This window comes from Triticum urartu, chromosome 1, assembly GCF_003073215.2.
Source record: "Triticum urartu cultivar G1812 chromosome 1, Tu2.1, whole genome shotgun sequence".
Lineage (NCBI taxonomy): Eukaryota > Viridiplantae > Streptophyta > Magnoliopsida > Poales > Poaceae > Triticum > Triticum urartu.
The window spans coordinates 295,119,850-295,145,885 of record NC_053022.1 but is presented as its reverse complement, the minus strand read 5'-3'; the positions used below and the strand labels follow the sequence as shown (position 1 = coordinate 295,145,885).

At 45.4% G+C, this 26,036-nt stretch overlaps 2 protein-coding genes across 4 annotated transcripts; both read left to right on the top strand.

The window, feature by feature from the left end:
• Positions 1-13,427: 13,427 nt before the first annotated feature.
• Positions 13,428-21,754, top strand: LOC125508563 (WD repeat-containing protein WDS homolog). 3 transcript variants are annotated; one of them, XR_007283604.1, is made up of 6 exons: positions 13,428-14,502; positions 15,163-15,264; positions 17,638-18,282; positions 20,795-20,888; positions 21,020-21,479; positions 21,639-21,754. XR_007283604.1 is itself a non-coding variant. In XM_048673321.1 (4 exons), exons 1-4 carry the CDS (start codon positions 13,846-13,848, stop codon positions 19,118-19,120), a joined length of 1,575 nt encoding a protein of 524 aa, XP_048529278.1. In that variant the 5' UTR covers positions 13,431-13,845; the 3' UTR covers positions 19,121-19,478. The 3 variants fall into 3 exon arrangements, 1 of the variants encoding a protein (XP_048529278.1); XR_007283602.1 differs by having other exon boundaries at positions 21,017-21,479; XM_048673321.1 differs by lacking the exons at positions 20,795-20,888; positions 21,020-21,479; positions 21,639-21,754 and adding an exon at positions 18,950-19,478 and having other exon boundaries at positions 13,431-14,502.
• Positions 20,838-25,820, top strand: LOC125532841. Its single transcript, XM_048696732.1, has 7 exons — positions 20,838-20,888; positions 21,017-21,409; positions 21,902-22,063; positions 23,131-23,246; positions 23,366-23,536; positions 24,035-25,188; positions 25,363-25,820. Exons 1-6 carry the CDS (start codon positions 20,838-20,840, stop codon positions 24,402-24,404), a joined length of 1,263 nt encoding a protein of 420 aa, XP_048552689.1. The 3' UTR covers positions 24,405-25,188; positions 25,363-25,820.
• Positions 25,821-26,036: the final 216 nt, after the last annotated feature.

The following is a 26,036-nucleotide window of genomic DNA, read 5'->3' as shown; positions in this document are numbered from 1 at the left end:
GCTGTGCCGGACCAGGACTCACGGTACTACGGCTCCCAAGCAGCGGTACTACCATGACCACCTGCGGTACTACCGCTCCTAAGAGCAATACTACTGCAAGCCCCAGAACAGCAACACTAGGAATTCTTCTTTTTGCACAAACACGAAGAAACGGAGGATGTTCCAAAGTGCTAAGGGAAAGGCGATGCAAAGAGGAGTAAACGTGTACGTGACGATTCCACCCAAACCTTTCCAAAGCGGACCCCCTCTTAATAGTACGGTTTTCCTACGACTCAAATCCATTGAAAATGGAACGTAGAAAACGCCGTCTTCAATAATCTTCGAGGGGCTCCTAACCGTCTTGTGCCTAGTAATGAAATATCTAAAATACTCGAGGCACACGATTAGTTCGCAAATGCATTTTCATCAATCACCAAAACACCTTAGTTATGAATATGCCCTTACAATCTCCCCCTTTTTGGTGGATTAATGACAATAGGGGATTTGCATAAGGGAGAAAGTATAGAACATGAGCAAACCATACATCTCTAAAATATAGACGGCCCCCCTAGATGTGTGCTATTTAGATAAGTGCTTTGGACTGCACGACACACATACTAGGATCAACACTCCCCCTATATTTTATAGACATGGCATATCTTGCAATAATAATGCTAACACTAAGCAAGATAGTAAATAAGAGCATAAACTAAGTAGCACAATATATCATAAGCTCAAGAAGGTGCGATAGATAGAGTGCATATGTCTTACACCATATGATAGAAAAGTCTCACAAGCTCAGCCTTGTTTAGTCATCCATTCGGCCTCTGGAGTGATGTGCTCCTTGAAGCCGCCAGAAACATCCTCTCCAAAAACCCTCATGATCTTCTTGTCGCGGCGGCGACTCTCCTTGGAGGCAACGTGAGTCCGGTACTGCCCCTTGGCCTGCATGCAGAACAAGGCCTTCATCTTGGCCTTCAGCTTCTTAGCCCATGAGGGCTCAGTGGAGGGAGGTGCATATCCAGCAGAGCTGTCCTCAGCAATATTCTCCTCCGCAATCTCCTCCTCATCAACAACCCTCTTAGCAGCCTCAGCCTCGGCACGAGTAGTAGTGTTAGCCCACTAGGGCTTGATGCGGAGTCTGATGAGGTCATGACGGATCCAGTCAGGGGCCAAAAACTCCTCAGTGGGATAGAGCTTCTCCCAGGTCTTCGATATCAGGAGGAACAGATATGGACCATAGATGGGTACCTTGTAGGTGAACACCGTGAACCGAAGCTCGCACCACATGATGTGTGAGACATCAAGTGGTTGAGTCTGAGAAATGCGCGCCTCCTCACAAATGAGCAACATGTCCAAAAGATAGGCATGCACCTTGTCCTTGTCCCCAATGCGTGGAAAAAGGGAGTGACGGAAGATTCGATGCATGATGTCAAGGAATGGGTTGAGCACCCACGTCGACTTGTCATTGGCCAGTTTCTTCTCAACATAGTATGACTGAAGCTTATCCTTGCTAGCTGACTCAGTGTTGGCATGAGGGCGAACACCAACAGGCGTGTGGAGCCCCTCATCAGGTACTCTGAGCAAATCCATGAACTCCTTCCAAGTAGCAGTCAACTGACGTCCATTGGTCATCCACGTCATCCGCCGATCCTCACCAGTATGGAAGTGGACCGAAGCAAAGAACTGGGCCACCAGCTCGGGGTCAAAGTCCAGGTGGAAAGAGATCACATCTTCAATGGCAAACTGCTCCACCAGATCCAAGGCCTCACCAAAGTAAGCACGATGCTTCTCATCCCTCATGTGATTCATGTCAATCCAGTGCACATCCACATACATATTCTTCTTGGCCTTGATCATATCCAGGTAAATGAGATTCTATTGCTTGGTCCAGAACAGTTCATTCCCTCTGAAGTTTGCACGAGGATTTGCATAGGGGTTGATCTTCCTTCGAGAAACAAACTCAGCAAGAGGTATCTCATCCATGCCCTTTGAGGGTTCCTTGAACTTGCTTGCAGTGGTCTTGACATTGCGCTTGGGGGCATTGGAGCCCTCTGGAACTTCATCTTGGTTGCGCAGATGTTTGGAGCCCGTGTCACGGCTTGGTTTGGAACGACGAGCAGGGACACCGGAGCCACCACCTAAGACACACACAAACCACAAAAACACGAGAGCGAGAAGGATCAATGCAAAGACCACACCAAAACAGGTGAAACAAGTAGAATGCGCATTTGGTAATTGCCATGAAGAAGATTTGACAGCAGCGGTAGTACTGCCTATTTGTGCAGTACTAAAATTTTAGTGCCGCTCCTAGGCGCGGTAGTACCGCGCGGTGGCACGGTAGTATCGTGGCTTGGAGCGGTAGTAGAACTTTTAGTAATGCGGCTCGTGCGGTAGTACCGTGCCTGAGGAGCGGTAGTATCGCACCTGAGACGCGGTAGTACCGCACAGCATCAGATCCGAACCAACTGAATCTGAGAACAACCGCGACAACGAGGCGGTACTATGGTTGATCAAATCTACCACGGGACAACATATCAAGTACAATTTCTACGCATCACTACTCTCCTACATCCCACTCTTGCAAAGATTCGGCCTAAAATCGCAAGGTCAACAAGCATCTCCCCCAAAACCTAGAAGCGAAAGGACGAATAAAAGAGAGAGGGATTTGGGGAGAAACCTTGGTCCATGGCAAGAGGAAGTGGTGGGGAACGATCCGGCGAGGGTCTCCGACGCCTTTCTTGAGCGAGAGAGAGAGAGACCACGGGGGAGAAAAGGACGAATGGGTATGGGAGAGTTGGAACTCCCCTTGCCCGCTCTTAACCCCCACGAGCCCACGGCAGCGTGGTAGTACCGCACGTCATCGCGGTAGTACCGCACGGACGGAAGTACCGCACCAAGGACAGTAGTACCGCTCCCCCAGGCGGCGGTAAAAAATTACTGCCGCGCTGGGTGCGGAAGTGCCGTGTGCTCCTTACGCGGTAGTACTGTGGCGGGCCGCGGTAGTACCGTGCGCTCAAGAAGATGCAGGTTTCAAGAAGGGGAAAACTAAGCCTTTGCACGGCAACCTTCAAGCGAACGGACACCCAAAAAGCTGACACATGAGATAACTCAAACAAAAACGGCACGACGAATGGAAGACAAGAGACGAGAAGGACTAAGACACTCAACACAACCTCTCTAAAGAGAGGGCGGTGGATGGAGCCACCTATGTTTGAGGCAATTAGTATGGCACCGCGAAGAATTATCCTTGGGACCATGACCAAAACTCGTCTTTGAAGCACAAGTACCATAAAAAATGGCTAATGTGAAAGAGTTGATTAATTTATGCCTAATGAGGGGAGGGAAAGTTCATTGAGAGAACAACACTCCCCCTATGTCCATGCCTACACCTAAACGAGATAACAAGTTGAGTATGGTGGGATGTGCACGGGTTCAAGCAACATTGCTCAAATCAATGATATTTAGCTCATGCCTTAACTCGCGAAATCTTGCTTCATCCAAGGGCTTCGTGAAGATATCTGCAAGGTTATCAAGAGTGTTGACATAGTTGAGGTCGATCTCCTCTCGCCTAATATGATCCCGGATGAAGTGATACCGGATCTCAATATGCTTCATCTTGAAGTGTTGCACCAGGTTGAGAGAAATCTTGATTGCACTTTCATTGTCACACCAAAGAGGCACTTTGTCACAAATGACACCGTAATCCTTTAAAGTTTGCCTCATCCATAAAAGTTGTGCACACAACTACCGGCCGCCACATACTCCGCTTCGGTGGACGAGAGAGACACACAACTTTGCTTCTTTGAAGACCAACTTACCAAAGAGCAACCAAGGAATTGGCACCCTCCGGAAGTGGACTTCCTATCCACTTTGTCTCCCGCCCAATCCGAGTCCGAATAACCTACAAGCTTGAAGTTTGATCCTCTTGGGTACCATAAGCCAAAGTTTGGGGTATGATCCAAATATCAAAAGATTCGCTTGACCGCCACAAAGTGACTTTCCTTAGGTGCGGCTTGAAACCGTGCGCAAATTCCCACACTCAACATGATATCCGGTCTAGATGCACAAAGGTAAAGCAAGGAGCCAATCATGGAGCGATATACCTTTTGATCCACCGCTTTACCATTGGGATCTATGTCAAGTTGGCATTTGGCGGGCATAGGAGTGGAAGCTGGCTTGACGTCATTTAGCTTGAATCTCTTGAGCATGTCTTGAGTGTATTTGGCTTGGTTGATGAAGGTTCCTTCTCTTCGTTGCTTGATTTCGAACCCGGGAAAGAACTTCAACTCTTCCATCATGGACATCTTGAACTTGGAGGTCATGAGTGCGGCAAATTCCTCATTGAAAGCTTTGTTAGGGGAGCCAAATATAATATCATCAACATATAGTTGGCACACAAACAACTCCCCTTTGACCTTCTTAGTAAAAAGAGTGGGCTCGATTTTCCCAATTTCAAACCCACGATCTTGCAACAACTCGGTAAGGTGGTCATACCACACACCTGGGGCTTGCTTAAGGCCATAGAGTGCCTTATCGAGTTGGTACACATGATCGGGAAAGTAGGGATCCTCGAACCCGGGGGGTTGCTTGACATATACCAACTCATTAATAGGACCATTAAGAAAAGCACTCTTCACATCCATTTGTTGTAACTTAAAGTTATGATGAGAAGCATATGCAATCAACATGCGAATGGATTCAAGGCGAGCAACAGGAGAAAAGGTTTCATCGTAGTCGATACCCTCGACTTGGGAGTAGCCTTGTGCTACCAAACGAACCTTGTTGCAAATGATAATACCATGAGCATCTTGCTTGTTCTTGAATATCCACTTGGTTCCAATGACATTATGGTTCCCTGTTGGCCTTGGCACCAATATCCACACCTTGTTGTGCTCGAAGTTGTTGAGTTCTTCATGCATGACACTGAGCCAATCCGGATCCTCGAGCGCCTCATAGACCTTTTGGGGTTCAACACAAGAGACAAACGCGTGATGTTCACAATAGTTTGCTAATTGTCTATGAGTGCTTACCCCCTTTATTAAGCTTCCAAGTACATTTGTCATGAGATGATCTTTGGTGGATAGCTTGGATGCGATCTTGGCGGCACGATGCTCTAATTCCTCCTCTGGAGAGAGTTGACGAGCGGTCACTTGATCTTGATCATCTTGAGCGTCTTCTTGAGCTTGTTCTTGATCTTGAGCTTGCTCTTGATCTTGGACTCGCTTGAAAGGTAGAACTTGACCTTGGGCATCACTTGGTGATTCAACACCATCTTGAGGTTGATCTTGCCCTTGGTCTTGTTCATGAGGTTGAGGGCCTTCACTTTGTTCTTCAGAAGCGTGTGGGCCTTGAGTTGGTGATGGTTCCACATGAGTGGAACACTGTCCTTCTCCTTCGGCCACAAGGGGATCATCAATGGGTAGGATAAAACCAACACCCATTCTTCTTATGGCTTGGGGAGGAATTTCATCACCTACATCACAAGTTCCACTTTGCTCCACTTGGGAGCTGTTATTCTCATCAAACTCCACATTACATGTCTCCTCAATAAGTCCCATGGACTTATTGAGGACACGGTAAGCATGGGAGTTTGTAGCATAACCAACAAATATGCCCTCATGAGCTCTAGCCTCAAAATTAGACAAACAAACACCTTTCTTGAGAATGAAACACTTACACCCGAACACCCGGAAGTACTTGAGGTTGGGCTTGTTACCGGTGAGTATCTCATATGGAGTCTTGTTCAAGCCTTTGCGGAGGTAGAGCCGATTGGATGCATGACACGCGGTGTTGATGGCTTCGGCCCAAAAGTTGTATGGAGACTTGAACTCTGCCATCATGGTCCTTGCCGCATCCATCAACGTCCGGTTCTTCCTCTCCGCTAAACCATTTTGTTGAGGGGTGTAAGGTGCGGAATATTGATGTTTGATCCCCTCATCACTAATCTTATTGTCAAGATCTTTGCATTGTGTTGACGTTGAGCTTCATTTGCAAAGTCAATGACGGTTTGTTGGGTCTCACTCTTCCTCTTGAAGAAATATACCCAAATGTATCTTGAATAATCATCCACAATCACCAAGCAATACTTCCTAACCCCAAGACTATCAAAAGATGGAGGCCCAAAGAGATCCATGTGAAGGAGATTCAAAGGCCTCTTTGAGTAAATGATAGTCGTGGGAGGGTGAGCCTTTTCATGTAGCTTTCCTTCGATACAAGCACTGCAAGCACGATCTTTGGCAAAACTAACATTTGTTAGTCCACGGACATGGTCCCCCTTGAGAAGACTTTGAAAAGATCTCATATTGACATGGGCTAAACGGCGATGCCAAAGCCATCCCACGTCAACTTTAGCCATTAGGCATGTCGCGGTCTTAGTGGGTCGCTCCAAAAAGTTAATCACATAGAGATCGTTCTCGACATGCCCAACAAAGTCTACTTTAAGAGTCTTGCTCCACAAGAGGGCCACGGTATCAACATCAAAGAAGGTGACAAAACCCATGAGTGCTAGTTGACGAATGGAAAGTAAATTGTATGTAAGGGACTCAACAAACATGACCTTCTCGATCTTAAGATCATGAGAAATGACAAACTTGCCGAGTCCCAATACCTTAGAGGACGAGGCGTCACCCCACTCGATGTTGGTGGGCATGGATGGAATATTTTGCATGTCCACCACGAAGTCCTTGCTTCCGGTCATATGATTAGTAGCTCCACTATCGAGCAACCACGATCCCCCACCGGAAGCAAACACCTACAAGAGATCAATGCTTGGTTTTAGGTAACCATTTTGTGATGGGTCCTTTGATGTTAGTAACAAGGGCCTTAGGAACCCAAATAGACCATTCAATGTACTCATAAGGAGAACCAACAAATTTGGCATAAACATGCCCATCACTAGCATGGCACAACACATAAGAAGGGTTAAAGTCGCCGGCTTTGTTGGGAAGGGAAGCGTTGTCCTTCTTGGCATCACTACCCCTCACGGTGTACTTCTTCTTCTCCTTAGTAGCGCCCTCTCCCTCCTTCACAAAGGTTTGCTTGAGAGGAGGAGGTCGTTTGGCCTTGTCATTCTTCTTCTTGTTCTTGGACTTGGGCACGTACCCAATCCCTTCTTTGGCCACAACTTCCTTTTGGTTGCTCAAAAGGTCGTTGAGGTTCTTCTCGCCTTGTATGCAAGGCACAAGACCTTTCTCAAGTTGCTCCTTCAACTTAGCGTTCTCCTCAATAAGATGCACATGCTCACAACATGGGTTAGTAGCATTTGCATTATCAATTAACATCATATGAGGAAATGTGGCTTTTTCCTTGGTTAGTTTTACTTGAAGTTGATCATGATACTCTTTGAGGCTATCATGAGCACCCTTCAAGACCTTGTGAGCCTTGTCAAGTAAGTCAAACTCCTCTTTGAGTCTAGCAAGATCAACCCCAAGCTTGTCCTTCTCGGAGTTTAGCACACGAGAAACAACAAGAGCATGATCAAAATCTTTCTTTAACTTAGCGTGATCAACGTTGTGTGACTCCTCAAGAGCCAAACAATGACCACGCTCTTCCTCAAGAGCATTGGAAAGATCCGAAATCTCATCGGCATAGTCACGACTATGCCCCTCCATCTTGGAGATAGTATCTTCGTGAGCCTCGATCATGTCATTGGCTTCACCAAGTTGTTCCAAGGGAGCAACGAAGTGCTTCTTGGATTTACCCTTGAGTTTACCCATAAAGGACTCAAACTCATTCTCCTCCACATTAGATCCCTCATATCCATCAATGCAATCCGTCAAAGAAGGATTATTAATGATGGTAGTTTTGATGTTGGGGGTTACCTTGTTGGTGGCTTTAGCCATGAGGCACTTGGCAGTGATGTTCTCATTGGGTGAGTCAAAGAGTGACACCCGTGGAGTTGTCGCAATGGCAACGGAGGCCATGACAACCAACTCACCATCTTCATCATCATCATCCTCATTGTACTCTTCTTGTACCAGCAACGCCTTGGAAGGAGTCTTCTTGGTGAAGTTGCTCTTGTTGGGGAAAGACTTGGCTTTGTCCTTTCGGATGAGCTTGCCACCATTGTCTTCCCTCTTCTCATAAGGGCATTCCGCAACAAAATGACTCACATTGCCACAATTATAGCAAGTCCTCATACGTTGCTTGACCTTCGCGTCACTTGAGTTGTTCTTGTTGAAGTTGGGCCTTGAGTTCTTCTTGCTCCAAAATTGCCTTGAAGCAAGAGCCATGTGTTCATGATAGGCATACTTTGTATCTTCAGGGTTGCTCTCCTCTTCTTGCTCTTCGTCCTCTTCTTCCACCCTAACCTTGGCTTTTAATGCAAGGTTGGGCTTCTTTGCTCTTTGAGAACATAGCACCGCATTGTCGGCAGTTTTGTCCAAGATGCTCATAGCCACAAATTCATCCAACACTTCACTTGAGGACAAGGTGTGGAAGTCCGGCCTTTGACAAATGACGGAGGACATGGCCCTGTGGTAAGGCATCATTGCCTTGAGGAATTTGCGCTTGATCAAATTGCCATCCGTGTCCTTGCTCCCATGATCTCGGAGTGAGACCGCGAGTTTGGTTACTCTCCGGTAAAGCTCATGAGGTTCTTCATCTTCCTTCATAGCAAACTCATCGGCTTCATCTTGCACCACTTCATAGTTGGAGCGTTGAATGCTTGTGCTTCCCCTGTAGAGGGAAACAACTTGGTGCCATGCATCTTTGGCCATGGCGAAGGGCCGGAGGTGAGGAAGATCTTCGGGTGGAATAGCATCTTGGATGATGAAGATAGCATTCTCATTGAATTGATTATCCGCGGCTTCTCCAGGAGTGAAGCTGCTTCGGTCATGCAGATAGAAACCTTCTTCAATGATTCTCCAAAGATTAGTATTCACATGATTTAAATGATGCTTAAAACGATAGACCCAAGAATCAAAGTCCTCATTTTTCACAATCTTGGGGGGAGGACCGGCATGATTCAAATGAGTGGAAGGAATCGGTCCACCATAAACAAGTGGAGGCTCCACATGGGCAAAGATGCCGGTGCCATTTTTACCACTAGAAGAAGGAACTTGATCACTAGTAGATTCCCCCTTGTCAGAGTTAGCATTCGTCACCTTGTTAGTAGGATCACCCACTCTCAATGGTGCGGTGGAAAGTTTAAGCCCTTCTATGAATTTGTTAAACAAGCTTTCAACCTCGATCGTCATGGAGGTCTTCAATGTGTCCAAGGCCACATTGAATTCCTCACGAGAGATCGTGGTTCCCCCATCGGCCGTAGACGAGATTGGATTCACACCAGAGTGTTTCTCCGCACCATCTACGGTGTCAACCATACTCTTGACGGCAAAGTCATTAGTAAAGAGATGAGGCTCTAATGCCAATTGAAAGGATCGATATAGTTGACTAGAGGGGGGGGGTGAATAGGCAACTAATAATTTTTAGCTTTTCTTTACCAAATTAAACTTTGCATCAAAGTAGGTTGTCTAGATAAGCAACTAGGTGAGCAACCTATATGATGCAACAACAACAAGCACACAAGCAAGCAAGGGAAATAACACAAATAAGCTTGCACAAGTAAAGGTATGAGATAACCAAGAGTGGAGCCGGTGAAGACGAGGATGTGTTACCGAAGTTCCTTCCTTTTGAGGGGAAGTACATCTCCGTTGGAGCGGTGTGGAGGCACAATGCTCCCCAAGAAGCCACTAGGGCCACCGTATTCTCCTCACGCCCTCCCACAATGTGAGATGCCGTGATTCCAGTATTGGTGCCCTTGGAGGCGGCGACCGGACCTTTACAAACAAGGTTGGGGCAATCTCCACAACTTAATCGGAGGCTCCCAACAACACCACGAAGCTTCACCACAATGGAATATGGCTTCGCGGTGACCTCAACCATCTAGGGTGCTCAAACACCCAAGAGTAACAAGATCCGCAAGGGATTAGTGGGGGGAATCGAATTTCTCTTGGTGGAAGTGTAGATCGATGCCTTCTCAACCAATCCCCAGAAAATCAACAAGTTTGATTGGCTAGGGAGAGAGATCGGGCGAAAACGGAGCTTGGAGCAACAATGGAGCTTAGGGTTAGAAGAGGTGGTCAACTCGGAGAAGAAGACACCCCTTATATAGTGGAGAGACAAATCCAACCGTTATCCACTTAACCAGCCCGCGACCCGCGGTACTACCGCACCAACCAAGCGGTACTACCGCAAGGGCTCATGGTACTACCACAGCGAGCCACGGTACTACCGTGGCCACGGCAGGAGCTAGCCCAGGCCTGTAGCAACGAAGCTGGGGCGGTACTGCTGCTCGCGCGGTACTACCGCACCCCCTTGTGGTACTACCGCAAGGCAGGATTGGACCAGCCTGGGAAGGGCACGGACAAATAAAGAAACGTCCGTGGCAACTTCCGCTGATTTTCAAACAGTGCAAAAATCCGACACGTTACTACCGCTCAAGGCACGCGGTACTACCGCACAGGGAGCGGATGTAAAAAATTACATCCATCCCTACTTCCGCTTATGGTGTTGTGCCGGACCAGGACTCACGGTACTACGTCTCCCAAGGAGCTGTACTATCGTGACCACCTGCGGTACTACCGCAAAGGCCTGCGGTACTATCGCAGGGGCCTGCGGTACTATCGCAGGGGCCTGCGGTACTACCGCTCCGAAGAGCAGTACTACCGCAAGCCCCAGAACAGCAACACTAGGAATTCTTCTTTTTGCACAAACATGAAGAAATGGAGGATGCTCCAAAGTGCTAAGGGAAAGGCGGTGCAAAGAGGAGTAAACGTGTACGTGATGATTCCACCCAAACCTTTCCAAGCGGACCCCCTCTTAATAGTACGGCTTTCCTACGACTCAAATCCACCGAAAAAGGAACGTAGAAAAACACCGTATTCAATAATCTTCGAGGGGCTCCTAACCGTCTTGTGCCTAGTAATGAAATATCTGAAATACTCGAGGCACATGATTAGTCCGCAAATGCATTGTCATCAATCACCAAAATACCTTAGGGATAAACATGCCCTTACACTAATGAATGCAAAGGATTGCACAAATCCTCTCTTTGATGGGGTTTCACAGGAAATGGGCTAAAAGGGGAAGAAATCCATGTGAACATGGAAAGGAGTGGAAATGGAGATATAAGAAATCATCAGGAGGCACACAAGCAAAGATAACACAAAAGACAGTGTTCCATACGGCCGCAAGCGCTCGTATGAGCGGTTGTATGGTGCGAATTCTGAGGTGCCTCCTCCACCTAAACAACTTCTATAAACAGGACCACATCGAGATGTCAACAGAACATCGTCGGTTGAAGCCAGAACAGAACCATCGTCATCACCCTTCACAAATCCTAGACGCCGCCATCACCATCATAGTCCATCTCCCTCTAGTTCATACTTGTAATCGTGCACCGCACAAGGCATTCATTGTAAGACATATTTGCATTCACCGATCTTCAAGATGTGTTGTTTAATGTGTTCTTCTTGCGATCCGATCTTCATGCGTAAGTAGTTCGATAAGGTATGGGTTGAGGCATAGGCCTTGCAACCCTTTGTATTTGTTGTAGGGATCAATGAAAGTGCTTTGAATTAACATCCCGTATGTGTGAACGAAATTGTTTCATAGATGTCTGTTGTCTCGTCCGCGATCTTCATCCTCGCAGGTATCCAGGATCATGGAGACCGAGCCACGAAGAGGCTAAGGACATGGAGAAGGTGAAGTGTTATTCTGAACACTAGTGACAGAAGGGTTTAGTACAGTAACACAGATCCAATCCTTGGGGATTCATGAGGTGTAGTCATTAACGCCTAAAGCTCCTGTCTGATTATTTTAATCTTAGTTATCGAGGCTTAATTATCGACGAATAGGGCCTGCGGTAGGACAACTTATTCTTGATGCAGGACTCGTGTCAGTTAAGATGTTATTCGGACACATCCCCCACTTTGATTCATAACAAGTACATCTCGATGGGTGACTTCCAGCGCACAAATTAAGACCATATTTGGTCCCAACACAAATACATGATTGTAAGCATTAAGACCTTATACTCGTACCTATTTTTATTACAAGTGTTTGAATCACCATTTGCTTGATTGTTATGGTCAAAAGCTGAAATTGATCCTTTAACGAAAGCTTGCTAGAGACCATCGCTTCAAGGAAGCCTTCCTCTCGTGGGTTCGATTATCCAGGGTCACCTATGAAAAGATGCATGATACTTTCTGTTACTTTACCGGATCACTAAAAGAAGGTATGGGCCATTGCACCCACAATCCCCTAGAACGTCGAGTTCATCGATGGCCCGACCATTGTTTCTGGCAGCAAATGGCTATTGCGTCCTTCAATGGCTGGTTTAGTGCATTTTTAAGCTCCGAACGACAGTGTACTCTAAGGTAAAACACGAGCAATACGTTTTTGGTTGTAATTTTATATTTTGCAGGTCGTTTTGTGTCATTTTAATTGTATCAACTACTCTTTCTTGATAATTATCTAACATAAGTTGCCCAATGTCTTCTTTGAAATAGAAATTCATTATTGAACAAAAGTGGCGTATTTCTAGGCTTTGTACAAGGCCTTGGTGATTGGCGATCCGGAACTAAGTAGCTGTCAACCCGAAACTTAGGGCCTGTTCTGAAACTGCCCAGCTTCCCCAAAACTTCCTAGATTTAGCTTCTCGTACCGCTTCTCACTTCAGGTGGCGATTTAAAAAGCGTTCAGAACACAACTTCAGCTTCTGTCGTTAGGCATAGGGTTGCTAGCCCATTTGGCAGGATTAGTCACGAGGCTGTGGCCTAGTTGAGGCCCAAAGCAAATGGGCAACGTGAGAAAGAGAGAGAGAGTTTGGAAAAGAAAATCAAACCGGTATGTGAAACTCACTTGGCAGTGGCAATCCGTCGTAATTAGCCTGAACTCCAACTTCTTGGTTTCTACAGATCTGGAAAAGGGCAGCTTCCTCAACTCCTTCCTTTTTGCACTAAAACGGGTCGCCGGCTTTCTGGAGTTAGAGCGTTCGGCTTAGCTTCATGCATGGAGTTAACGAAGCTGAGAGCTGGAGCGTTGCCGAGCAGGCCCTTAGTAGGGCTAGTCTTCATGAGCTTCATTCATTACTTGCGCCATCCAAAATTATTAATCCTCTTCGTACTTAGTGTCAAATTTGATCATACATTTGACTACTAGTAAATCCTAAGTTCATGTAATAAAAATTATATCATTTGAAACATTATTTAAACATGCATCCAATAATATAATTTTTGTTGTATATAATTATTTTTTGCTAATATAAAATCTATGATCAAAATTTTAACATAAATCCGAGGGAGATTATGAACCCGGACGTGGGGAAGAAGTGGTCTGCATCATCAATGGAGGGAGAGAACAAAACCAACTCGGGACCCCACCGCCGATCTTATCCTCGTCTAGTGAGCTCGGGCGGCTCGGATTCAACTCCAGTGTAGAATGGACGGCCACGGCCCCTCCAGCGTCCCGTTCGAAAACAACCGTCCGAGCTGTGTATGCATTCCCAAAATATCTACTTTTATCGGCCCACAGATCCACAAGGAAACCAAAACTCCCCACAAATTTGATCTGATCATTTCAAAATCCCACACCACCTCTTCCAAAATCGCGTCGTCACACCAAGAAGCTCTCGGAATTTCGAGTTCTCCTCCAATTTTTCCTGTCATCGGGCGCGCAGATTTTGACCAGTTATCAGCTGTTCTTCTCCAGTCCCTCGAAGCGCAGAATTTTGTTCCTTTTTCCGGCTGTTTTGATCCGACGGTTCTTCCGAATCACTCTCTCCGCAGCTGACGTCCCTTTTCCGGGTTTTGCTGTTGCTGGGGGCGTAAAATCCCTCAAGCTGGCGAATTCGGCGTGTCCATGGACCAGCCCGAGAGCTCTCTCCCCCATGCCGCGGTCCAGAAGGGGCAGACCCCACGCCACGAGGAGCTCGTGCGGCTCATCGCGCAGTCGCTCTACTCCCTCGGTTACCGGAAGGCGGCAGCCACGCTCGAGGCGGAGTCCGGTGTGCCACTGTACCCCCCGGAGCACGACCGCCTGCTGCTCGACGTAATGTCCGGCCGGTGGGACGCGTGCGCGGCCACTATTGACTCTCTTACCGGCATTACCGAGAGGAACCGTGCGGTTGCCGAGTTTTTGGTGTGGAGAGGGCACTTCCTGGAGCTGCTGGGCACTGGGGACGCTGGTCTACGCCTTGCAACGGAGGTGCTCTCGCGTCGGATCGCCCCTCTTGCCATCGACAGAAGATGTGTGCACTGGCTGGCACGCGCAGTGGTCACGTCCGAGGGCGCGGTTGCACCAGAGGCTGTGGCTGAGTGCAGGATTGGGCTTTTCTTGGATTTGGTTGAGGCGTTGCCGCCATGGTTCCGGGTGCCAAGTGGGCGGCTTGAGCATTTGGTGGAGACTGCGGTTATTCAGCAGGTTGCTTCGTGTATATACCATAATCTGCCGGATGAGGTCACTCTATTTGAGGATCACAAGTGCCATGAAGAGCAGATCCCTTCTGACTGTAGACAGGTGTGAGTTCTTGTAATTCTTGTTTTTTCTTACCAGCTTCTCGATAAATTTCATAGCCTGCCAAGAAAATGGGAAATCGTGCGCCATACTCAGAAACTAGAGTTATCGAAGCAGAAATTTGAATACGGCAACTTCTATTGAGTAGTTCGCTGAGCACACTCCAGCATGTCTATTTACATAAGGTCTTTAAATTTCTGTCCCATGATGTTGCTATATCTGCAGCTTCATCCCTCCCTGTGTTGACTATTGGAAGCATATAATTATCATTCAACCGGAACTTGTGCTTCAGAAGTACCACGTGCTCCTTTTCCATCGGCGAGGCAGGACTTGTATCATTTTGTAATCTTTACACTTGAAGTGTAGATTAATCTGCTTCATTCGCTTGTATGCTTTCCATAGCCACCATGCTAATTCACATAAAACTTACTGTTCAGTACAGGTTTACCCTGGGTTTCAAACATTGCTTAATCCTAAGTGACATGGTTATGATTTATAATATTTTAAAACCAATATCCACACAATTATTAATTTTGTTTATCAAAGGGGACGACTGTTTACGCACACTATTTGTGTATCCTAAATGAATAGACATAGTACATGCTTGGGTGCTGGGGCCGTATTGCAGAGATGGATACTTGAAATTTCTATGCCTGTTTGCAGATATTGTGTGCTCATAAAAACGAAGTTTGGTTTGTAAGGTTCTCAAATGATGGGAACTACCTGGCATCATCTTCAAGTGATTGTACTGCCATCATATGGAAGGTATAGTTTTACACACCCTAACATTGACCTGAAAAGTAACGTGCCTTGTTACTTGCATAAATAATGCTAAGATTATATCTATTTTTCCTGGCACTAGAATTTTGAAGCAGAACCATCAGATTCAGGGCACAATAGAATAGTCTTGTTTTTCTGCTCCCAGCTATACCTGACATCATTAAAATATAAAGTGAATAAACTGTTTTACTCTGACAGCACTATTTAACTCTTGGAGCATTGCTCAAACAAGCAGTGCAATACGACATACTCCCTCCGTTCCAAATTACTTGTCTTGGATTTGTCTAGATACGGAGGTATCTAGTACTAAAATGAGTCTAGATACATCTGTATCTAGACAAATCCAAGACAAGTAATTCGGAACGGAGGGAGTATTTATCAGTACAGAGCTTGCTCCAAACTCCCAGAGTTGTAGATAAGCTGACTGCATTAAGTACTATCCGCAGTGAGATACTCTTTCAGTTGAACTCTTGGAGGTGTAGTATTCACCGTGACACATTTATATTAAGGACGCTCTTTACCTCTGCTGAATCTGACTATGAATAGTTTACACTCTGTCAACCTTATCAGATATCCTTGTTACATATGATCGTTGGCTGATCATTACTAAGAACTTCATTCATGATGGATACATTTTATTCAAGGCAGTGCATAGGAGAAATATGCATCTTTCTCTTGCTTCTGGTTTGGCTCCTAGTAAAGCACCCAGCCACCTACTCCCTCCGTTCCTAAATATAAGTCTTTTTAGAGATTCCAATAAGAGACTACATATGGAGCAAAATGAGTGAACTACACTCTAAACTACGTCTATATACATCCGTATGTAGTCCATGGTGAAATCTCTAGAAAGACTTATATTTAGGAGGGCCATGAGCCCTCACCCTTGATTGGCCACCTGGGAGCTCATCTCCCATGTTTGCCATGGCTCTGGGGCCTGGTTGAAGAAAAGTGGGATTCTAGAGAGCTTCTGATTATTTTTTATTCTTTGCTTAAGAAAGGATAACTGTTCTGTGCTTAAGGAAAGTTTTGCCATTTCCCTGATAAAAAAATCCCTGAATAAAGTTATGCATTTAATTATTTTTCCAAATTAATTAGTTAGTTTCAGAGTTTTCTCTGAATAAGAAAAGTTTTGCCATTTTGATGTTACCAGGCTGGGCCACCCATGAACAAGTCAAAATACATGATGTTTTCGAGTACATGTAGTCAAACCATTTCGAATTTAGCCACTAATTTGTTCAATCTTTTTTATTATTACTTGTACGACATAACACTGAATTACTTCCATAGTATAGTAGTATTTTATAGTTTCGTTATTTTATATTGCTATGGATATCGATGTGAAAAGATGATTGTTGGAGACCATACTGATTTCCACCTACGACTGGCAGTAGTTTTTCCTGTTCATACTTTCATTGCTTTTGTTACGGCCTTTTCTGCCGTCCTCTTGTATCATATTCCCATCATTCATCATTGGCATATGCATATTACCACGATATCTCTCTTCAGATGATTAATGTCGTCTTCTCTTCCAATTTTTATGCTATGATAGGAAGATGGGACTATATTCAACTGAGTAGTGATACAAACCTGGGCTTGGGAAGATCATGCTTCTCATGTGAGATCTTGGTCTTCTTTCTGGTTTGTTCATATACTTCATTTTAACCGGACCTGTGAAGACTTAGGCTCAGTTTGCGGTTGCTGAACTGTGCTGCGATGTGCTTATTCTATAATCTGGGAAAATAGTCACTAAACTAGAGACAAGTTGGTTAAATAAACACTAAATGCGGTCACGTGCATTTGTGTCGTTATGAAGATCACTGCATAAGTTAACTGGGTTCATGAAAGATCATATAGGCGGGTCTATTTATGCTAATTGAACTTCGTTTGTACAAGGGGTGCATGGAAAATGTACATCTTGAGTGAAGTAAATGACATTTCATAGCTCTCATGTACGCACTGTAAGATGTGTCAAAAGCCTACCACTGTTGCCTATGTTCCCTTTTCTGTTGATCATCATTGATGTTTCCTATTCGAAGCTAGTGGAGAGATGAGGGTGTAAGTATGTTAAGTATATACATGCACCACAAGGTGTGAGGTTATGAGTTATGACTATGCGTCCTTTTGATTTTATTTATTTTTTATTTTTACAGCTCGTTTAAAGGTAGTAAGCGCGATTTATAATATGAATATTGTAACCAGCCTTTTGTAAAATCACATGTTTTCATCCACAAGAATATCCTGTTTTTTATTGGCATTCACATGTAGTCTTTATACAATTTATGTGTTATGTTAACTCATTTCCTCGCTTGTATTACAACTTCAAATTGTTGTCATGTCTAACCCCTGGAGATGATGTAGGTGGAAGAAGATGATACATTAACCAAGAAGTACTGCCTCGAGGGTCACAAAAGTCCTATTTCTTTTGTTGCTTGGAGCCCAAATGATAGAATGCTTCTCACTTGTGGTAATGGGGAATCTTTAAAACTGTGGAATGTTGATACTGGTGAATGCAATCTTAAATTTGGTGCTGCAGTAAAACACATCATCGCGTCATGTGCATGGTTTCCAAATTCAGAGAAAATAGTATGTGCCAGCTCTGAACCTGAAAGTTCTCCAAATATGATTTTCACTTGTGACCTAGAAGGCCAAGAACTGGAAATGTGGGCTGGAGAGAGAATACCCAAAGTTAGTGATCTTGCTGTGACACCTGATGGCAAACATCTAATCTGTGTATGTCCCAACGAAATTTGGATTCGAGAACTTCGGAAGGGGCGGGAATGGAAAATTCCTGAACGGCAGACAATTTCATCTCTTTCTCTTTCAGGTGATGGACAGTCAATGATTGTCAACCTTAATAGTCAGGAAATTCATTTGTGGAAAACCAATGGAAGTTCTAGAGTGCCCGATAAATTCAAGGGGCACAAGCAAGGAAAGTTTGTGATTAGATCATGCTTTGGGGGATCAGACTATCATTTCATTGCTAGCGGCAGTGAGGATTCACAGGTACACCCTCTTGAAGAGTTTAACCTTCCCTTCGAAGAAATCTTGGCCTGCTTCCATTTCAACTTCTTGCTTAGATTCCATTCTCAGCCTGCGTATGCAATATAATCAACCTCTCGTACCTGAGCCTGTTAGGTGGTATTTTGAAACAAGGAATGGCATTTGTTTAGAATAAAGCAGTACCATGCGTTTGGAGGTTTTATTCTCTTGCACTATACCTTCTCCGTGAGGAGCGATGCTGAATTTGCAGACTCGCATAGCCAGAAGTAGTATTCTTTCATACCTGAAATACCAGTATTCTTGCTGATCATTGCAGACTCACCAAGTTTGTGTTGAAGAGGGCATGCTTTGGTTTGCAGTTTTGCTAAATTAGCACTATTAACTAGTGGAAGCAGACACATTAGTTGGCATGTACTCCAATACATGCAAACAAACTTGGTGATATAGTAGAATTTTAGAGGACCACTACAGACAAACCAACACAAACTTTTGTGATCAATCACACTAATGTTTAAATCAACCTGCTGTATGACCTTTATTATCTATAGAAATGTAGGATACAAATAGCAAAACTCGTGTCGAATGCGAAACAATGGGAAGAGTTCACATCTGTTTTCTTGTGCTCTTGTTGAGCGTTTCTGTTTTGCTGATGCGTAGAGATAATGGGCAGGTGTACATTTGGCAAAGATGCATGGAGATGCCGATAAAGGTCCTATATGGGCACTCAATGACTGTAAATTGTGTAAGCTGGAACCCCGCGAGGCCCCAGATGCTGGCTTCCGCAAGTGATGACCGTACAGTTCGAATATGGCTAGGGCGCAAACCCCACAGTTTGACTTGAAAAGTTTTGTATGTTTTCCCTGTGAATAGTTGTACATTTTGACTGTATGCACAAACTAGTTGGGGATCCTTTTCCCTCGTAAAGAGCTTTTAGCTACTTGAGAGAGGTAAACTTTAAGCAGCCAGAGATAGCAGGATACGGGTAAGTTATTTATGAGATGGCGGTGCCGGTTGGAGTTTTGCCCGCACACTCTGTAAAGAAACACAGTTGCATCAGGGCCTTGTACGCATGAGTGCTGTTGTTTAGTCTGGATGGCTTGTGCTTGGGTAGATTCACTTCTATTCCTGCCTACTGCCTATCTTGCGTAGAAGAAACTGGGACAGCTGAATTTTGTATGTGAAAAGTCCGTCTGTCCTTCCGGGTCACGAATTGTTTTTTCGTTTTGGTTGCGGGGGGACTTTTTTTTTTGCGGGGGGACTTCAAAGTTTACATTGTGCACATTGAACTATTCTTTGCCTCTGTAAACTAATGTAAAATCTTTTGGATCAGTACTTTAACGATCCACAAAAGATCTTATATCAAAAGACACTGTTTATTCATATTTTTTTGGAATCGATAACTCCCGAACGCCCGCGTTCACAGCCCCTTGGTCCGAATGCGCTGATCGACGTACGTCCAGTTTGCACGAATCTTGACGCGAGCCGATGCCACGTAGGACAGCCAGCACCCGTTAGGGGTAACGGTCTCTCGGTCCGAACTCCCCTCCCCCACCCCACTTCTCCTTCCCCACCACTCCGCCGAGCAGTTGTCGTACACCACGGTGAAACCGCCGCCGCGCGCCCCCTTTTCCCCTCCCTATTCTCCAGTTGCTCGCATTTCCCATCCGCATTGCACCCCTCTCCCCGCCGCTCCCCCACCGCTCGCTGGGTGGTTTCAGTACCGCCCGCACACTTCGTTCTCTTCGGCGAGATCTGAGGCAGTCGGATCTCAGCCGGCCGCCGTTGTTCTCGGGGGGGGGGGCGAACTGCGGCGGCGAGTGGATTGATTCGTCCGGAAGAAGCTATCCAGCGGAGGTTGCGTGCGAGGTGACGGCGATTTTTCGTCGGAGATTGGGTGTACAAGCGCTTGCTCACCGGAGCTACTCCTCGGCGGATTTCAATATGTACAGACAATTGATGCTACCTTTGCAACATACACAAAGTACGTTTTTATCGTGTCTCTCTGCGATGTGAGATTCCTTTCATTCCTAGTGTTCACCCCGTTCATGCTGATGGCAAGTTTCTGACGTTACTACTGTCAACTACAATTTCGTACATATATACGTGTGACTTTCAGAGAGAGTGAATCGTGCGAACTATGTTTCCGCTTTCTTTATCTGCTGACTACGGCTTAGTCGATGGCAATTTACCACATGTCCCATCTATACTGTGGATGGAACTACAGTGCTATCATACCTGTTTATCTTGTTTTTTTGCAGATATATTTCCATTTTTGATGGCAACTTTTGCATACTTAACATATGTACATGTCCTAGTTCTTCTGCATGTCATTTCTCACCACCTGCCGCACTGTTAGTGTGACTTCACCATCAGCCACATGGCAACATTCTTACTATTTGTGCTTCACATTTCTGAGCTGTCATCTTCTAGTACACATACTTAGTTCACGCTTTAGGATGGCAACTTTATTACCACTCAGGGTGCACTGACGTTTCGTGTTGACATTTTTTGGCAGCACTATGGTTCGGAACGCCCCTGACTCTGACGATGATGACTTCATGCCTCCCAGAGCTGAAGTTGCGGGTGCTGCTAACGGGAATGCAAAGAAGGTATGTACAGTCCACATGCCTCTATCTTTCTTTTTCATGTTAAACATGTTTTTGTCTGTGATGGTACCAACCCCTAAGCCCATATTATCACCTTTTCTAACTTAAATTTTTGCACATGTGTTTAACAGCAGAAAGCCGCACGCAATAGGGGATCACATGAACGCCTAACGGGACTGTATGAAGATTTCGATGATGCCCAGAAAGAAGCTGCAAAGGAAATCGGTATGCAGGCATTGATGAACATTCAGTGCACTAACTTAAATAACCCCATGTGTGACTGGTTTGCGAGGTTATACCATCCGGACAAGAGGGAATTTGTCATACCAGGACGTGGTAGGATTCCACTTGATGAGGAATCTGTTTTCAATACACTTGGTGTCCCCAATGGCGGCATGGATGTCCCATACAAGATCGATACGGAAGTGCAATCACGTCTTTTTCCTGAGATGTTCCCTGGTCTTACATCCCTCCCGGTGAACTCTGCTTTCGCGAACATGCTTGCTGCGATGGAAGCTGCTTATGTACCTCATCTCAAATGTGTTTGCTCCCATGACATCGTTATGGCCCAGCAGCAGATGCTTCCCTGTTTTGGTATGAACTTTTTGCCATGTACCCCGCGTGCACCTTACCTGCTTAGTCATTCATTTTCATTTGTTAGCTTTGAAGACCATTACCTCCTTTTTTTCACCAAAATAATGCCGCAGCTTACGCTTTTTTCCTTGTTCTTTTGTCATTTCCTCCATCTCACAGGACCAGATAGGGAATGTCGCCAACATGAACTGGTGCAAGTTCATAGTTGGTTTCCTTCACACTTGACTGTCAAACAAAGCGTTCAACAAAGGCTGTCGGCTGCATCTGATGGCAAGTTTACTTAATGCCATACCATCTTTCTTTTATATTCTTATTCGCACCCCCTCCCCCATACTCGACTCTGCTTTCTTACTTATTTTACGCATTACAATTTTTTTTCTATGCCAGTGGCTTGACCTGCATGTCTCACACATTCTCTTCAGCTCATGTATGTCGATAAGCTTGACATCAACACTGTCAAACTTAACCCGGTTGGTGGACTGCCTGCACCTCACAGATTTGCTGCGTGTGCTTGGACTGATGCTGCAATCAAGGCTGTTCTCGCTGCGGACAGGAAGCCCGATGGGACATTTGGCAAGCTACAGGCTAGTCCTTCTATCCGAACTATACTTTATGGCCCATGGCCCAATTCTTTCCTGTCTTATCGTTAGCAATTTACTTTTCTACATAAATCATAAATTTTACTATACATTTACCCCATGGCAACTTTAACTCAGCTCACATGGCTTCATTGCCATGCTGTTGTACATCTATACAATTGCCCCTTACAATTATCACTTCAACAAGGCACACTTAGAAAGTTCTCCTGCATCATGGCAAACTCGCCGTCCATCAAATAGTTGCGACCATTTTTCACATTTTTCTTGCCATGAAAAATGACCGCTAATTGCCACTTCAAACGATAACTTCAACATGGGAAATTCAGTTATTTCACCATTGCAAATGCATTTTATCGATCATGGTCAATTTCATAATTGACCATGCCAAATTTAGTTCTCACATTTCATTGATGAATTTAGTTTACTTTCATCTTTTTACCGACTTTTCAAACTTGCCACCTTTTCTTCTTTTTTTCAGCTTATGGGAGAGCACAATGTTGACTACAACATCTTTGGGCCCCCCGACAACTTCGGCAAATGGATGGACAGTCACACAAACGATGCATGCCCTTTAACTGTTAGTACCACACAACTTTTTCTTATGCAGCAATTTTTCCAACATAACTCATACCCTTTGCTGAGCATTTTTGGCCTCTTCCATTTTTTCTTTCTGTGTTTTCCAAATGCAAGCGCGAAGTAACGTCGAGAATCTCGTTGGACAGTTTGCGTCCGGTATGACCAACCTCCTTGGCAACCTTGTATGGGGCTGGACTGCAATGTCGGCTGGTGACAGAGAAGAAGTTGCCAACCAGTTTCGTTCTTTTGTTCGCGGTGGCACTTCTCGTCCAACTGGGTCTAGTGGTAGATATGACCACAACGATTCGCAAGAGATACCCCCTAGCAATGAAGACTTATCAGTTGACGATAGTGACTTCAACGACGATGAACCGCAAGACGAAGCCCGTAATGATGGCGATAACAGAATGGACGGCAACGAGCATGACACGTCGCCTGAGCACAATTGCGGAGGTGCTGAGACATCCATCGTATAGGGTTTGGGCGGTCGTTCTGGTACTCAAGCCTCGAAAAGGGTTAGGGAAGCACAAGATGCCGACCTACAAGCTGCTTCTAAAAGGACAAAGTTGGACCCCGTTGCTGCTAGAAAGCGGTATACTTTCCTCTTCACCACTGCTTCTTGCAATTTTAAATCATTTATTTATTTATTACATCTATTTTCTGCTTCATACTTCCCACTCGGCAACTAATGCTTTTTTGTTTTTCTCGTAGGGAGGCAACCGCTGGCGGAAGAGTAACCACCGAGAAAATCGCCCAACAGCCTCCCAGATCTTCTGCTCGTGCAGGCAAGGCTCAGATGACTATACGTTCATCTCCTCGCTTCGTGTCCTCCAACACGGGAGATTCGGTTGTCCTTGAGGACATGAGGGGTGTGGCTAAAAGGTTAGCACTACGACATATGTACATTTTTTAAGTGTTATGTTTTTGTATGTCTACCTTTACATACATTTACATGATAACTTTTAGTTGTCCATACATGGCAACCTTTTACCTTGCACACTTATGTCACCCCCACTTTTTTGCTCTCATACCTGCTAAGGTGGCAACTTTACTTCATTACATTTTTCTTCTACCACATGTCCCAACTTTCGGGGTACCCTCCATGTGGTAACTTGAACCCCTACAGAAATGCCTTTTCATTACTACCTACTGATCCACATCATGTGCACTTTCTATTTCTGCTTCATCTTATCTTCGTTCATAGTTACAAATTATTAACCACATGGCAACTTTTCTGCTTCTTTCATACTTCCAACTTTTCCCCCTCTGTTTTGCAGTCCTTTAACCTTCATTTTACACCACAGTCAATTTTTTCACTTATGACTTTCATGCACGGCAACTTACAGCCTTTCTATTTGTTACTACCTTACTTACATGCAGGCTAAAGAAGAGAAGCAATGTGTCTGCTCATACGACTAAACATTCCAAGAAAGACCCCTTGCAGCGCATGCATGCTAAGCTTGCTTCATCTGACAATGTGGACTTTGTTAAAGCATCTGCTGCCACTAGTTCTCATGCAGCAGCCAAGTTGTTGTCATCTGTTGTTGCTGTGTTGACCGGCAATGAAGGTGCAACATCAGGGGGCTCTAATGAATTGATCTCCCCAAGATCAGCTGACGTTGCGCCGGCATTGGTATCGATGAGGCAAGGGCTCGAAGGTAGCCCACTACTGTCTGATCTTCCACACCAACCACACCAGCCTAAGGTGAATGCACCAAACTCCACTGTTGATACGTCTGACAAACCTTAGTCAGTAGGTAAAGATTGCACAAGTTTGGCTGCCTCAATTGCTGTTCAAAACAAGGGTCCGGCAGTCACGCAACAAGGACATCAGGCTGGCCCGCATGATCGTGCTGCTCATACGCACACTGTTTCCAAAGCTGCTCCACACGTTGCTGACAAGAAATCAGCTAAACAGGCAGTCGGTACCAGGAAGAGCACTCGGAACAAAGCTGATCAGCCAGGCAACGTGCATCGTCAGGACATAGGGTATGTGTCTGCGTCAACCTTCTTCCCGCCTGCCCCCAGGGCAAGATCGTCGATCTAGTTCAGACAAATGTACTTGGAGGTGGAAGGTCCAGGAACCGATAGTCCCTCAGAAAGAAAAGATTCATCCAAATCCAACGCTCAAGCACACACGTGTCCCACTAGATATGGGGGTCCCTTACACTCCAAGAGTTAACCATCAGTGAAAGGGACAACCAAGAAGGTGCCTATCGATATTCCGGACATGACTCCGCGCCCCACTTCCAATCCTAAGGATGCTGGATCAGTTGACAAGGACGTCTTTGTTGATCTGTCTCCGTTGGCAGCGTCTCTTGGTGTGACCGAGAAGCAGAATGAGCGCGAGTTCAGGCACCCTATTGTTTTCACGCCACCACCGTTCAGCCTCGAAATTGATTTGAGCCAGCCAATTGAGCCTGTTGATGCTATCCCAGTGTCTTATGCATTCCCGTCACAACCGGAGCAGATGATGGCGCAGCCAATTGTTGATGGCAGAAAGGCTGTCAAATTTGCCGAGCCTATTGTTCAAGGTACTATCCACATATCACTTTTTGCGGTGGCAACCTCATTTTTTTTCTTTTGTTGGCAATTCCAAGATGTTGTACTCCATGTGTCCATTGCCCTATTTTGTCATCTTTTTCTTTCTATTAACTGCATGGCTGTTTACAAATTGCCTTCCTGACAAGTTTGTTTACCACACGCAGGATCACCTATGGAGATATCATCATCAATGGATGAAGCCCTATGCAAGATGGAGCAGGATGTGCTCCTCCAGAAAAAAATGCAGCCAAAAGCCCCTTCTAGCTCACCTGTCGCACACGCTACCACTTCTGTAGATGTGCAGAGCAGCGCCACCCCAGGTTCTGTGCGGCAGGCAAGGGTTGTGCAACCCCCCCGGAAGTGGACTATGAACCTCCAATAAAGGCCACAAAGCAACAACAAGCACTTTACGAAATCATTAGGCGTTTTGGAAATGCGTGAAGCAATAGCAAGCATATGAATGCAATCAGAGAGTAAGTTTCTGCTCATCCTCCACTTCTTGTGTAGCGACCCGACCTTAAACGGTCAAGTCTCTGTGCTTCAGTGTCATTCCTGGATCGGTAATGCTGACACACAGTATTCGAAGGATTTATAACAGAGTAGCAATCACACACTTATTACATCGAATGTCTCAAAAGAGAACTTATTACAATAATATGGCTTAAGGCCATCTAATGCGATAATAACGGAAGACTTGGAAGATAAGTAAGTCCATCAACTCCAACGGCATAGCTGAGCTGCACGACAACGACCTAACAAACCTTACTCCTCGTCTGAAAAGTCTGCAACATAATACGTTGCAGCCCGAGAATGGGTCAGCATATTCCATGTGCTGACA